Source organism: Hyaena hyaena, unplaced genomic scaffold (assembly GCF_003009895.1).
Source record: "Hyaena hyaena isolate Hyena2069 unplaced genomic scaffold, ASM300989v1 scaffold_326, whole genome shotgun sequence".
In the NCBI taxonomy this organism is placed as follows: domain Eukaryota; kingdom Metazoa; phylum Chordata; class Mammalia; order Carnivora; family Hyaenidae; genus Hyaena; species Hyaena hyaena.
Window position 1 is genome coordinate 1,599,669 of NW_024080959.1, and position 15,503 is coordinate 1,615,171.

Genomic DNA, 15,503 nt, shown 5'->3' on the forward strand with positions numbered 1-15,503 from the left:
AAGCAACTAACTCACAGATTATTACAGCAACAGATCCAAAACTTGGTCTCCTTGATTCCAGGTTTGCCCCTTTCTAATCCATCTGCCAATATTAAATCTCCCTTAAAACCTTCATTCTACACTATTAATGCTATACCAAAAAATACCTGCCATGGCAAGCTAGAAAATAAAAATCTCAGCCTGCCATTCAAAGACCGGACACAATACAGCTCCATACAGTATCCTGGCATGTTAATTAACACCACTTATCAGCATGGTAGTTATCATTAGACATCACACACATTATACATGGTTCCCACTCTCATGAATTTACCCTATCAGTCATTTATATCAACCCATCTGAATTCCATCCATACCCTCAGGTCTATATGTAACTTTTCACATTTGACCCCAATTTATACATATCTATTATAGAAAAATTAAAAAGTCACAGGAAGGGTGCATTTATCAACAAATGCTAAGAAACACTTTATCTATCACAGACAAATAAAGGTGGCTATACAGGGATGTATACATCTGGTCAGAGTCCAGGGCCTCCAATTCTCACTCCTCTAACTAACTTTGTATTTTTCTACTCTCCCTGTCTTTTCCCTTCCTAAAGATACACCAGACTTTTGAGAAAAAGAAAAAACAAAGAAATCTACCCACATTAAGGGAACCCCAAAAGGGTTCTCAAAATGCACCTGAGTTATGAGGAAGCCTCTTAATCTGTCCTAATTAACTCCTTCAAAGACTGGAAGCCAACATTATTAACATCAACACCACTTTTAGAGACTGACTGGATGCTAGGGATTAACTACCCACAGAAACTATAAAGACACACTGAGCAGGCCTGGTCCTGGGGCTAAAAAGGAGGAGAATGGGATTCCACGATAAAATTCATTAAGACTGGAAGTCTGGTGTCCCAATCTTGGAACTCTAAATGCATTTCGTCACTGAAACTTTCCTAATTGTGGAAACAGAACACTCTACTTTTCCTTTAAGACGGAACTATTTTAATTTTTTTAAAATGTTTATTTTGAGAGAGCGAGCACTCACACACAAGTGGGGGAGGGGCAGAGAAAGAGAGAGAGAGAGAGAGAGAGAGAGAGAGAGAGAGAGGAGCCCAAGTAGGCTTTATGCTGTCAGCACAGGGCTCAATGCAGGGCTCGATACCATGACTGTGAGATCATGACCTAAGCCGAAATCAAGAGTCAGAAGTTCAACCAACTGAGCACTCAGGTCTCCCAGGAGATATTAGTTTTAAATTACAGGTTTATTCCACCTTTTGTTTTAACGTCTGTTCTACTACTAGAGTATAGGCTCCAGGAAGGCAGGGTCTCCCCACTGTATTACAGAACACTGGAACAGTGCCTAGCAGTTACTAAGTGTGCCTGAGTGAATATAAATGAATGACCAAATTGCAACACCCTGTCAATATAATACTAGTCACAAGTTCTCGGGGGGTTGAACAAACTTTTACTTGTAGGTTGGCCTACTAACCTAACTACTGTGCTTGTTGAAATGATACCTCTAGCCCCAAGCAACCCACTTATGGAGAAATATATATTATAGGGCCTGTTTATTATACTGGTCAGTATTTTTAGTATTTAGAGGGGCTTTAGCCCAGAGATCTTTGAATGCCAGTGACTAGTAGTGAGGCTATGTGACCTGCAATACACCTTTAACCTCTTTAAGCTTCAGTTTCATCATCTGAAAAAAAAAGGAAAGAGAACAGTAAAAGGCCACTGTGGAGATTAAATTCATCTAACAGTATGCTGAAGGACCTAGCACTAAGTCCAGGTTTTCCCCACTACCTCCTTCTTTCAACCCATTTCCTATATTACAGACTCCCTGAAGGTTGAAACCATTGTTCATAGTTGTGTTGTACCTAATGGAATATCATAAACTGCTTCACACACGTAAGAATCACATATTAGAATCCAAAACTCTGTTATGAATATAAAAAATATAATGCCCATAAACTATTCTGAGGCATTATATTGCTATATCCAATCATATTATAGTATTAACATACCCAACAATTTCAAATATCAATTTAAATATCAAATAGATAGTAATATATTCTAAGATTCTTGGTGGCAGTTATGTTACATTCCCTACTTTTGCTCATAGTTCGAACTGTGATAATCTACGAAGAAACATGATTTCTCCCTCTCACTCACAACCTTAAATGGCGATGTCAAACTAGAATTCCCTTCATTGCAGGTTAGTTTGAAATTCTAAGCACACATTAGATCCAGCCATTGCAGATACTGAAATGAAACTTCATTAGTCAAAAGTCAAATACTGCTCTATTTGCGTATCCAAGAAAAAGTTCATTTTTTAGAACTTAAAATTTTAAGTCAAGAAAAAAAAGCAATAAGAAAATACAACCTCACAAAGTTTACACGCTACTTTATTACCCTGCAAAGACATTTTATGATCCCCAAATCTACCACATAAGACAATGACCTTTAAATAATCAGAACAAAGTTTCTCACTCTTCAGGAGCATTGTTTTAAGATTTATTTGGCACTTGAAGTTAACCATCTTAAAGCTTTGAAGCACAAAGGAATAGTCAATGACACATCCATTTTAAGCTACCATGACCTGTCATTACGGAGTCATCAAGCAATATTTTCAAGGAGTAAGCAGAAACCTTTATAACTTTCAAATATATAAGATTATCTTCTGTACTTCATAAACTAAGTTATTTAGATATCTAAAGCTACACTTCATAAGTTACAAAATTCACTGTTAATTTTCTGCATTCTTCCTAATGATAAATAAAATGAATTAAGTGTTAAAAAGCAATATGGAAACTCAATAATCAAATTCAAACACTGTATATATGTATTTATTATACACACACGTGATAATTTTGAAGCTGCCTAGCTTAAGATATACAGAAAAAAACACTTTTCTCAGAAAAAAATTATTTACCTTTATGATATTTTCAATCATTAACATTTTTATGGCCAAATGGATTTAAAGTAAAATACATTCTCTATATTATATATTCTTTTATCTAACTGTAAACTTTTATTAAAGAACCAATTTCAAAAATTATATTAAGTAAACTGATGACCCAATTCAAATCTATACAACTCTTAATCCTGATCAGGTCCTTTGTTGACATTAGCACCATTAACTGTTCCCATGCAGCTCTCCAGGGAAGATATGTACACAACAAAACACACAATGCAGCAACAGAAAGAAAGCACACACCACTCTGGCACTACACACTTCACGCTCATCTGCAGTTATCTGCACAAAGTTTAAGGGAGAGACTAAAATAGTTGGCATGATAGGAAAGCTAAGTAGCTTTCCATATTTCCCACATCATCTCTTCTTGGCCTTTTTAGTTCATCATTTTGTAGACAATTGCGAATTCCCAAAGTATTATAAAATCTGAAGAATTTTAAAAAACGGGATGGAATTTAGAAGTTGTCATTTGTAGCCCACCTAATTTAAAGGCATGAAGACTACACTCGAGAGTTTTCAAAAAGGTCCAGACACAGCCTAGCTCTTACAACTTACCTCCATTCCAGTCCTCTTTCCCCTTACCATCCCTAGAGATGCAACGGTCACTACCTAACTATTATTCAGAATTAAATGTTTTGGCAACGTGCCATTTTTAACAACCACTAACATTTGTTCAGAACAGAAATAATCTGAGGGTCGAATGTACCTTACTTGGGAAGAAAAGTAGAAACAACTCAGGTACTTTAGGCCTTTCTTCTTGCTAAGGGAGCCTCCCAGGAATACTTGATTAGGAACACCAAGAGGGTCAACTTGTCTTTGATTGACCTATCTTCCCTCTTCCCATGAGAACAAAAACCACCCTGTTCACTATCACTATCACACCTTTTCTTATAATTTGATCAATAACCTCCTTTCTTCATCTAAGAAAGAACCAACAATGAGAAATATTATCCACCAATATTAATCACACTTTGCTATTCAGAGTCCTATCCTTTCTTCTCTCAACATTCTAAATATAGTTCACATTCCTGCTGTTTCTCATCTTGCCGTCTCTGCCAACTAGAAGTTCCAAAGGCATGTTTCTGTTGTTTTATTATGTGGTGTGACAAGGGAAACAGTAATTCTTCTGACTACTTCCATGATTAAAATGAGATTCAGACATGACAATATATGTGAAAGCACTTCGTGAATTGCAAAATTTATGAGAAAAGTAATGCCCCATCATGTGAAAATGATAAAGTATCCCTAATTGCTCGTAACAAGACAAGTAAGCAAAAAGTTTCTAGGAAATTACTGCCTACATCAGTGATTTAACTATCTTAAATTAGTCTGATATATCTAGAAAGGGAAAGTAGTAGCACCTAACATTCGGCAAATCATGTACTTGCCGATGATCATTTTATTTCAAAGAAGTTCAATGAATGATGTAGTTCTGTAAACATACTCAACTTTAGAACAAATTATTTCCATAGTATAAATTTATTACTACTTTCTGACACAATTATTGGTTGTCTATTAATGCTACATGATTAAAACCCACTAGCTTAAAAATGTCTTCAGAACTAAAGTAAAATTATTACAGTTTTCTTAATATTGTCCTCATTTTCCCGAGAAACTTATTTGGGCATGACACTCAACTAAGATTCTAATTTGTTTAAGTCAACATAAAAGAAAATCTAATCAAAATGGCTAGTAGAACAAAAAAAAAAAATTCTTTCTAACAGCTCAGTTCTGGATTAAAACATATTCAGCCCACACAGAATCACATTTTGTACTGCTGAATAAACGTTCATCTAAGAATGTACATATTCACAGAAATGAAAATATTATTGAGAATTACACTGGTACTCCTATTCTTGTAAGATCAGCTAGACTTACTGTACAGTAAAAAAATATATTGGATAAAAATAAATGAACTCCATCAACAGAAAACTTTCTTCAGAAATATCAATACTACATCTAAAACAGGAGCATCCTTTTCATGGCAATACACACTCACTTTAATTCAGGATGAATATAGTCACTAGAAAAATACTTGTGACTCTGCACTTATGCCTTTATTTTAGAATATAGTCACTAGAAAAATACTTGTGACTCTGCACTTATGCCTTTATTTTATAGACCATCTAATAATGTATAGTACAATCTCCAAATAAAAGATATGATAAAAAAAATCCAGAAAAGAACCACATCATGAAATCCTCCATTCTTATAACTGAGTTCTGCTTTCTCTATTTCTATATTCAAATGCAAGCATTCCGAATACCTATAAATATCCCTTGACATTTTACATAAATATCAGTCTGAAAAAATTTTAAACCACACAAGTTAATTATAATTTAACATAAGTACGGTGTGATCTTAAAAATATTACTTAGTAGGGGCACCTGGGTGGCTCAGTTGCTTAAGTGTCTGACTTCGGTTCAGGTCATGATCTCACAGTTTGCAAGTTCAAGCCTTATGTCGGGCTCTGTGCTGACAGCTAAGAGCCTGGAGCTTGCTTCAGATTCTCCATCTCCCTCTCTGCCCCTCCCTCGTTCACACTCTCACACGAGCGGTCTCTCTCTCAAAAATAAATAAACATTTAAAAAATCTTTTTTTTAAAAATATCACTTAGTAAAAAACCTTACTGGGCCCAATGAAATAAACGTGACTTTAGCTAGGTATCCATTATGATTAATAAACTCTTGATATCTCAACCAAGTCTTATATTTTAAGCATTCTCTTTCCAGCCTCAGTTCCTTAAAATTAAACAAAAAAATTTAAAACAAAAAAACCAAGCTCTTAAGTAAACAGTTTCTAATTTAAAACGAAGATAAAAACCACCTTTATTTTCCCCTTGGGGAGTAAAAAGCTTTCTGACATACGGTTAACCCTGAAGCCCTGTATTTGTCCCCAAATACTACCAACTGAATGAACACTAAACAGAAATTAGCTCAATGTTCTACAGAATTAAAAGCTAGGGCTGACTGGTTATCTCTCCTTGATAAGTTCTAGTGAAAGCCTTTTACTGAATCACAAGCAACCATAAAACATCTGTATTTTTAAAACCCTGATATATTTAAATAAACTGAGGCAAATTACAATGCTCCAACAGACGCTTGTGAAATAATCAGTATTTATTTGTTTGTTTTTACTTTCAGCTCTGTCATTGTTCATCCAGCTGTGACCTAGCCTCACATCCCTTTTGCTTCTTACTAACAACTCTGGTCAACATACACATGAACAGAATTCACTTTAAAAGAAAAAAAAAGCAACATGCTAATGACAAAATATTATCATGTTCTATCACCCAGGAATTTATACAGAAGCACGAAAAATGGACTTGTGGCCATAAATGATCTAATTTCCAAGTGAATGAATGTTTAGGCAAATAACTTAAGAAAACTGAGTGTTATCTTTTCTCTCAAAATTACAACACATTAAAAGATAAAGTCAGTATTATATGACAGACCTTAAGAAAAATCATGATTCTATCTGGAGATAGAACTATTCAATTGAAGATTAAATATAACATTTAAATTACTAAGGAAAAAAATCACAATTAAAAAACTCACTTTATATAGTATCTTGCACCTTCAAAAGTATATGCTTCTTCCCAGCCAGTAGGCAAATCTAAAAAACATACATTTCACAATTAGTATTACTTCAATGGGACAGCAGAATAAGTTTCAATCCATTTTAATTATTCATTTTCATGATCAGCTATTTTCATTTACTCAGAGTCTTAAAAAAATGCTGGACTGGTAACAATACTTGCAGTCAACATAGTATCATTTTTGGCAAAATGGCAATTCAAATTCAAAGCCACCAGGAAAGTATGAACAATATTAGAGATTATCTTACGTGATTATACACCTTAATGATCAAAGTGAAAAGGAACAACTCTTTGGCATCCCAAAAAAGCCTTCTAATCCTACCTAAAATACCCATGAAGGTTGGCCAAAAAAAAAAAAAAAAAAAAAAACCCTCTGCATAAAAGGCAACACCTGCTTCTTCTCACTGTGTCTATTTAAGACCGTCCTTTTCAGCTACATAACTAAATCCATCCAGAAAGTGTCACTGATGAGAAAGAACTTCCTAAGTACTTAATTAGGGGGAAAGAACTCTGATAACACATACTTAAAACATGTGTGTTTCTACAGACTTGACTTAAAGAGATGTGAAGTTGCAAGTAATAAACCTGGGAACAATTCAGGTGAATGAATGATGGTAATTTTATGTGCCACACACTACAAATGACAAGTGGCTTGGATTTAACCATAATCTCTCTGAAATAAAGACCAATGATGTGTGCACAAACCCACACAGTCAAAGCAAAGGAAACCAAACCAGAAATCATGATCGTGTCTTAGAAATTAACACCAAGTCACACAAAAGAATACAATTTTTCTGTAGCGTGAATGTTATCAAATCTGTGCAGGTAATTAGGATACAAATTCATATTACACACAGCCAAAATAAGTATGAAATAATTCCACAGGATGATTAGGCTAAATAATTAGACCATATTGTCTTTTGTGAAATAAACTTATTATCCATATCGCAAAGAGGCCACCAGAGCTGATATTATGTACGCAGAATACCGAAAGGTATACTGAAGTCAAAGACTGCAGCGGGGAGCATAGAAATATGATCGTGTATTAGTCAGAAATGCCTTAAAAATGTAACCTCATCATGCTTGTTACACCAGCTTTCCCTTTCCTCCTCCACCTTTTTGCAGATTTGGGTATTACTCACTTAACTCCAGAACTGAATAGAAAAGGCAGGCTTGTTCAATATCCTGGCAACTCTAAGGGACTCCCAGAATCTCAGAGTTGGAGAGAAAGTATCCCAGAGGGCTAAAGGACTGCTGAAGCCGGCCTCACCTTCGACCCAAACAATTCTCAAGCCTTTCCAACCTCCAGAGACAGAGGGAGGCCAGGAAGAGAACACATGTTACACTTCAAAGACAAACAAGTTTCACGAATGTAAACAAAGAATGGCAAAAGAAAGCCAGACCAGCGCTGAAGCTACAATCAACCCTTCTCCAGTTCAGCTCCTATGTAGCATTCAAACAAGCCGGCCAAGGCCCGGGCCAAGCCGACCCTCCCCCAGTGAGGGCACAAATGCCCACAGGCGGGACAGCCCACCCGCCGCCTCCTGGCGGTCGGTGCAACCTCCGCGCTGCTGCCGGGGACTTTGAATCCCGCCGGCCAGCAACTGCAGCTTGCAAATGCCTGCTCCGGCTCCGGCTGCTGCTCCACGCGTTTCCTGAGCCGTTCGCTGTCACACGGAGGATCGCAGCACCCCCAAACTCCTCTCCTCCTCCATCAGTCACCTGCCCACGAGTCCCACCGAGGAGGAGGAGGAAGCCGCGCGACTCGAGGCGGCCGTCCCACGAGCAGGGAGGGGATGTGGACACTATCACCCCGGCGCACGACCGCCAGGGTCCCGGGCTGCAGGGGGGGNGGGGGGGGGACTGGGGAAGGACTTCCTAAAGGGTGAAAGAGGGTGAGATCAGGGGTCGGGGGTGGTGGTGGGAGGATTCAGGAGTGGCTTCGGGAGGAAAAACTCAGGTTCCCAGATTCCTGGGAAAGGGGGCTCGGCCTCCTGGGGGAGGGGGGTGTGGGGGACGTCCAGGTTGGGATCGGGGAGAGGGCCCAGGAAGAGGGCGCCGTCTCCAAGTGGCGATGAAAGGCTGAGAGAGAAGCGTCCAGAGACCCGAGAGAAGTCCCGCGGCTGGGCCCCCGCCGGCCCCTCTACCTGCGGCCGCCCCCCGCCGGCCTCCGCCCCACCTCGCCGCCTCCCGGGGACGGCGGCCGGGGGCAGGTTGCGGGGAGGCGGGCGGCCAGGGCTCTGCCGCCTCCTCCCGGCGGAGCCCAACTCCGCTCAGGCCCAGCCGGGCTCGGCGTTACCTGTGCTCTGCCGCCGGTGTCCGGTGACCACGGCCTCGCCGGTGACGGGGTGCAGCCAGGTGGTGCTCTTCGCCTCCTCGCTGCAGGGGTGAGACAGGGGGCAGAGACCCCGCGTAAGTGGGGGCGCCCGGGGAGCCGAGGGGTCTGAAGCGGCGCAGACCCGGCTCCTGCTTCCCCTCCCGCCGCCAGCCCCCCGCACCCTCCGGGGCCCCGCGCCGTCCCCTGCTCTTTACTTGATGAAGAAGACTCGGCCGCCCCTGGTGATCCCGTAAGTCCAGGACCGGGGCAGGGAGCAGATCCACTCCAGGTTCAGATCCGCCGCCATGTCTGATCCCCAGCCGCCGCCGCCGCCGCCTTCTCCTGCCGCCGCCTCGGCTGCCGAGGGAGGAGGGAGCGAAGGGAGCGCGGAGCGAGCGCGGCCGAAGCGCGCCTCCCCGGCCCGGCGCGCCCCCGCGCGCGCCCTACCCCCGCGGGCGGCGCCCGCCCCGCCGCCCCGGCTGGGTCGCGCCCGCGTCGCCGCCCCTCCGCATCCTCCGCGGCCGCCGCTCGGCCGCCCCGCCGCGCGCTCGGGGGATGGGCGGGTGGCGCCGCGCCCCGCGGCCAGACCCCTCCCTCGCGTCCCTCGCGCGCTCCCCCCTCTCCGCCCGGGCGAAGGTTCCGGGATCGATTAAAAAAAAAAAAAAAAAAGAAAGAAAGAAAGAAAAAAAAACCCACAACAACGCGTCCTGCCCCCAGGGCTTTGCCCGGAGGCTTCCCAGCCTAGAGCGCGAGTCAAAGGGAGCGTCATCCCTGCGCCCCAGATTGCTCTCTCTTTAAAACAACAGGAACACTGGCTGAGCTTTGTATTGGATGGATATCAGAGATTTTTCAAAAAAAAAAAAAATATATATATATCGCTTTAAAATAGAAAGCTGTTTTATTAAAGCACACGGAAGGCTTTTCCTGTTTGTGTTTTGTGTGCCAGATATCAAAGGTTTGATGAGTTACTCTGGGCCCATGAAATAGGAGTAGACTCTGACTTGACAAAACAAGTTTGCTTCTTCCTAGGCCCCTTGAATCATATAATGTTTTATAAAATGAAACCTTGACTATTCTCCTATGGGAAAAAAAAAAAAGATTCGCTTATTATCAGTCTGGATTTCCACCTTCCCCTATTTTCCCATAGATTACAATCGTAGCCAACTTTTATAGAGTCCTTGCGACGGTGTTCATTTTTAAATCCCCGCAACAACCCTATGGATGCTATCATAATTCCCATTTTACAGACATGAAAAATTGTTTAGAGAAACAGAATAACTTTCCCAAGGTCACAGTAGTAAATGACAAAGCCTGGTTTCAAACTGGCTCTAGCATTTAAACAGTTTTATCTGTATAACCACATTGCTGTATTTAAGTCTTGCTTTCTCTGTAGCCCACCCCCTTTTTTGTTCTTTGAACAAATGAAGGACAGATTTCACTGCAACTGAGAACCCCTAACACCACCTGGGAGTACTTGCCTCTGGTTGTCTCTGGTCCTCTGCTACACTGGAAACTGCTTATGCATCTTTGCAGCAAGATGACTCATTCCAACCGGATACATAGTTCAATAATAATAGTACTATTTAATATTCCTCTAACACCTTTTCTGACCAGTTTTGGGTGCCTCTGAAGCATTATCTTATTTATCTTTCCAGTAGCTCAAAGTAGCAAACCATCTCTTTCTTCATTTAAGGAAACTAAGGCACAGAAAGGGTAAATGACCTTGGCCAAAGCCATACCCATCTCGTCAGATGGGGCCTGGATGAGAATGCAGTTTCATTGGACATTTTCTCTTATACTCTAATTCCCCAAGGCCAGTCTGTCTTTGGAGAAAAGAAGTCGACAATTACTGCTATAATTTTCCTGTCCATCTGCATACACAGGGAAAAAAATAACATCACTTTAATGTTTTCTCTCTTTGGTCCCTTTGCATTCTCCTTTTCCATTTTGCTTCTTATTACTTCTTGACATCTTATCTCCTGCCCAGTCTCTGGAAAAAGTGACTTTTTTTTTAAATCAATGAATAACTAGCAGGAAATGTTCCACATTACCATCAGTGGTCACTGGTTATTACATAACAAGAAAATCAAGAGCTATTAAATTCATATTGTGCTATCTTACAAATTAAAAAATCTAAAGTGAACCTTTCTAATACCATTATAACTTTAGAAATCTACTGTTAGTCCAGCTATATTTGACTTTTTGACTGTGTTAAGAAGTCTTTAAGTTGGCCATCTGCTGTATGAGGATTCCTTTTAGCTGTGAATCTTTGATTTTACAAGATTCATTAGTGCAAGGCATATTTCAAAAAGATAGAAATTCACTCAATAAAAATGTGTATCTTAAGAAATCACATTCACAATACTTAAATAGAAACCTAAAATCTTAAGCATAATTCTATTATATATCCCTAAATTTAGGAAAGTAGTAAAATGAAAAAAAAAACCCATATATATATGTATATATGTATATATATGTATATATGTATATGTGTATATATGTATGTACACACATACATATATGCAAAATGAGGCGTGCTTCTGATTTTGGGAAATGATAGCCCTCATACCTTCCAGGAGCCAATAAAAGCAGCTTCATACATTAGACTGTTGGGTTCTCTGGATAATTTTCATCTTTAATGAGTAAAATAGTATTTTTCTAAAAATTGTCCTTGAATGCTCTTTGTCTGAAACGTTATTGCCTCCTGGTCTGCTTTGCCTTTTGGTTGTATGCACATGTGTGTCTCCTTCACTGCAGGAACCTGGGAGTCATGTCTTCGCCATCACTGAATCCTTCCCAGCCTTGACTGGTACTCAAACAGTTATTGAATTTCATTTTCTCCCAGGGCCTCTACCTCCCAATAGAGTTATTTCCCAATAACCTAACTCCTTTTATCACCCTGTACCTCTTCAATAACTGACTCAGACCTTAACTCATATCTAACCTCTGCTTTTTATTGCATTTTTTCCATATTTCCAACCTATGAGACTATGCAAGTTCTCATGTCATGATCTAACTTGTTGAGGAGTATTATCCTATGGCCATTACAGCCTTTCTGGAAAAAAAGGAAGCTTCAAAAGCACTGAGCATTAAAAATAAACATCACTCCATTCATACATAGAGGACGATCCTAGTCCTAAAGGGCTTCCAGGTCAAATATAAGAGAGAAATACACATAATGATAAGAAAAACTTAAATGAAAGTTTCTTAAAATATGTGAAACATAGAAGAACAAGGTGACATCTTGGAAAACAGCAAATCAATACCCCCCACTTTTTAATAAATGGGAATGAAAAATGGATACACTCTGGAGAGTACAGAGATTCTTGAGAGAAAAATATTCTTTTGCTACCATTAATGTGTATTTATATACATTAATATTTATTAAAATCTACCAACAAAGTTTTATAACTTTGACTAGGTCGTCTCTCCGAACATATCTGTGTTACTGTAGATGATTTGTTACATTATTAGTACACAAAATTAAGGATATTGTAAACAGTTCCTTTAATGAGTCATCTGTAGAGTGTTCTAGATCATGAAAAGTTATAAGTAAGGGCAAAATAGAGGACCCAATGGGCTTAGTGGAAATCTAGGCAGAAAGGATGGCAACTGTGGGTCTAAGACAGGAAGAAAAATAGTTGGAAGTTGATTTAATGGAGATTTTTATTTTCTGTTAAGGAATAAATTGATAGGAGAGTTATGGATAAAAATGATTTCACTCATTCATTCAACAACCGTATGTAGGCTTCCTGTTATATATGCTGTGCCAGCCAGTCTGCTGGGTCAGAGAGATTAAAAGACTTGTCCTGCTTTGGGCAGCTTAGAAAGGGAAGTGGAGATGTAAATATTTAGGTGCATTGTAGAAGCAGCATCTCTATATCCTCATCATAGAGAGAAACGTCTGTAACAGTTGTTTTCCAAAGAAGTGTCCCGTGAACTGCTTAAGGCCTATCTCAAACGACAGTCTTCTAATGTTGAAGAGTTTGGAGAACTCTTCCATTATGAACAGGGTAATTGAAAGAAGTATGTAGCAAGCAGCGTTAACTACCCTACTGCTGGCCAATCCCTCTACTACACCGGGGGTTCTAGACTAAGCTGGTATCTGCCTGGAGGCTTGGAAAGACGCCTGAAAGGGAGTTCAAAAATGTCTTCAAGGAGCTTACGTTTGAACCTCTGGTCTTGTTCAAATTAAACACCACTTCCTTTACTCCAGTCAGCAAAGCTTCAATCATCTACTTCTCTCTTCGCTGTAAAAGAGAAAGACCAAAATTCAAATGGCGGAGAATTAGGAAAGGAAGTATGTTCAAATGCAGGGGGCAGGACTGAGTGAGTCAGCAGTCTGGTTGAATTTCATGCCTGGCTCTGCCATTAATTAGCTGTATGACTTTGAAGAAATCATTTAACCTCCACCCCTTTTAGACCTCTGAATCCTCATCTGTAAGGTAAGAGCGTCGGTCTTTTTAAGACATGCTCTTAAGACATAGAGTGCAAAGACATGGGTAGGATACCAGCTTCTAAAACTGCTTAGTCGTTTCTGCCGCCCAGAGGGTTGTTAATAGAGAAGGTTGGAAGAGCAATTAAGAAAGTTCTTTCACACACAGTATCCTATTTAACTTGTGCAAATGGCTCTGTAACACTGACATTATTAACGTGTTATGGACAGGAGAATGGGCTCCATGAAGACACTGTATATAATACAGCCGTTAAGTGGAAGACTTAGGGTTTGAACCAGGTCTTTAGGATATTAGATTTCAAATTCTGTGCACAAGGTAGTCCGTCTCCCAAGCTTCGTTCCTTGGGTCCTCTGGTTCCTTACTGCCAGCCACTCTCCTACCTACTCAGCTAATGTCCGCCCTCACCACCTCACAGCACCTGCTCTTCTGCGTCACCATTGTCCCCCTGCCGGCTACCAAGTCTAGCGGATGCTTTCAGTCTCGAGCTTTCTTGACTTCCCAGCTGTAGTCACGTGTCACCACTTCTATTCCTTGAAACTTTCTACTTTTGGGTCTCATGACACCACTTCCTTGAAGCTCTCCTGCTCTTGCTGTAGACCATCTGCAGCATGGTCCCCAGGGAAGCTTACTTAATTATTGATTCCTGAGACTCTCTCCAGACTCATTCAACCAGAACCTCTGAGCACTAGACCGAGGAATCTGCATCCAACAAGCACTTTGGGGATTTCTTATGTACAGTAACTTCTGAGAACTATTCCCAGTACGATAAAATTCCCAAATCTGTATTTCCAGTCTAGAACGCTCTCCTGAGTTCTAGACCATATACCAAATTTCTTTGTAGACATGTTCCTCCTGGAATATTCTTTCTGGATGTTCCTCACACATGTCAAACTCTGCATTCCAAAACAAGTCCCTTTTGCTCCAGACGTGCACCACGCCAATGTCGTCCCCTCCTACATGGTACCAACATCCAACCAGATAGCCACATCAGGTTTTCCAAACCATCCTCCCACAAACAGTTGGTTAACAAATTCTCTTAATTGTCTATTAAATATATCACAAAGTTATTTCTCTTCCTCATTTCCTGTATTCTAATATAAGCATTCACCACTGCTACCAGAACGATCTTTTTAAAAATGCAAATCTGATTATGTTCCTTTCTTGCATAAAATCTTCTCATGGCTCAAAAAACTTAGAGGATGAAATGCAAAGCTCGTTGCCTGGTTTTGGAAGTTCTTCTTGATCCCAGCCCTGCCCACTTGCCTGTTAGCCATATGGAGTGGCCTACTGTTCTCCGAACAAACCAGGCTCTTTCAAGTGTCTGTACATGCTACTCCCTCTCTCTAGAATGCCCTCTTCTCTGTTTACCTAACAAACTCCTACTTATGTTGAAATTCTTAGCTCAAAAGTTATTTCCATTAAGAAACCAGCCCTTCTTCCTTCAGGGCAAATCTACTTCCTCCTTCTACCATTCATGCTCCCATATCTTCTCTACTGAAATATTATTATAATCTGCATCTCTTTCTCCTCCCTAAACTCCGTAAATGAAAACATTTTATTTATTTCTCTTTATCACCTCACTTTCAATAAATGTTATTTACATGAATGAATAATAGTACTGACATTTACATAGTGCCCTATATTTCACTCCATATTTGATATTTATTTCTGTTTGTATTACAGCAACTTGCCAGTGAGTCATGTTTCTATCCTTTCTTAGATTTAACATTCCCTTTAGCTTTTTATAGACCATCCCATATAGAAGAAGAAAAAAATGGCATAAACCCAAGAGCGGCATAGCAGTGTATGAAAATAGCTGCCTTCTATAGAGCTGTCTACCTGGCTTAAAGAATACTGATTTGTAGTTATATTGAGTGAGATATTGAAGGACAGGTAGGATTCCGCATTATATTTAACATGTTAAAGGGATCTATGGAGCCATCTTTCGAATGTATTTTTCCTAGAAAAATATTGATAAAAATAATATGCAGTATTTATAAAAATCACATACTATAGCTACATGAATTGGGGAAAAAAGACATAAGCTATAACAGACAAGGTATAAACATACCATAATCACAATTATGTATATAGCCGTAAGTGATAAAGGTTATCAGATCTCTTGCCCGAAGCCCGAGGAATAAATGCAAAGATAAAGGGGAAC

The 15,503-nt window shown here is 40.0% G+C and overlaps 1 protein-coding gene across 8 annotated transcripts in view; it reads right to left on the minus strand.

The window, feature by feature from the left end:
• Positions 1–9,292, minus strand: part of PLEKHA5 (pleckstrin homology domain containing A5) — a 239,797-nt gene extending 230,505 nt beyond the window's left edge. For 7 of the 8 annotated variants that reach the window (XM_039249007.1, XM_039249006.1, XM_039249005.1 and 4 more), the window contains exons 1-3: positions 9,098–9,292; positions 8,865–8,944; positions 6,525–6,582 (exon numbers count right to left, since the gene is read on the minus strand). In XM_039249007.1, coding sequence (XP_039104938.1) covers positions 6,525–6,582; positions 8,865–8,944; positions 9,098–9,189 — 230 coding nt within the window. In that variant the 5' untranslated portion in view covers positions 9,190–9,292. Of the gene's footprint in view, positions 1–1,635; positions 1,693–6,524; positions 6,583–8,864; positions 8,945–9,097 lie in introns of those variants that run through there. The other variant, XM_039249010.1, reaches the window with a different exon arrangement.
• Between the last annotated feature and the right edge of the window lie 6,211 nt (positions 9,293–15,503).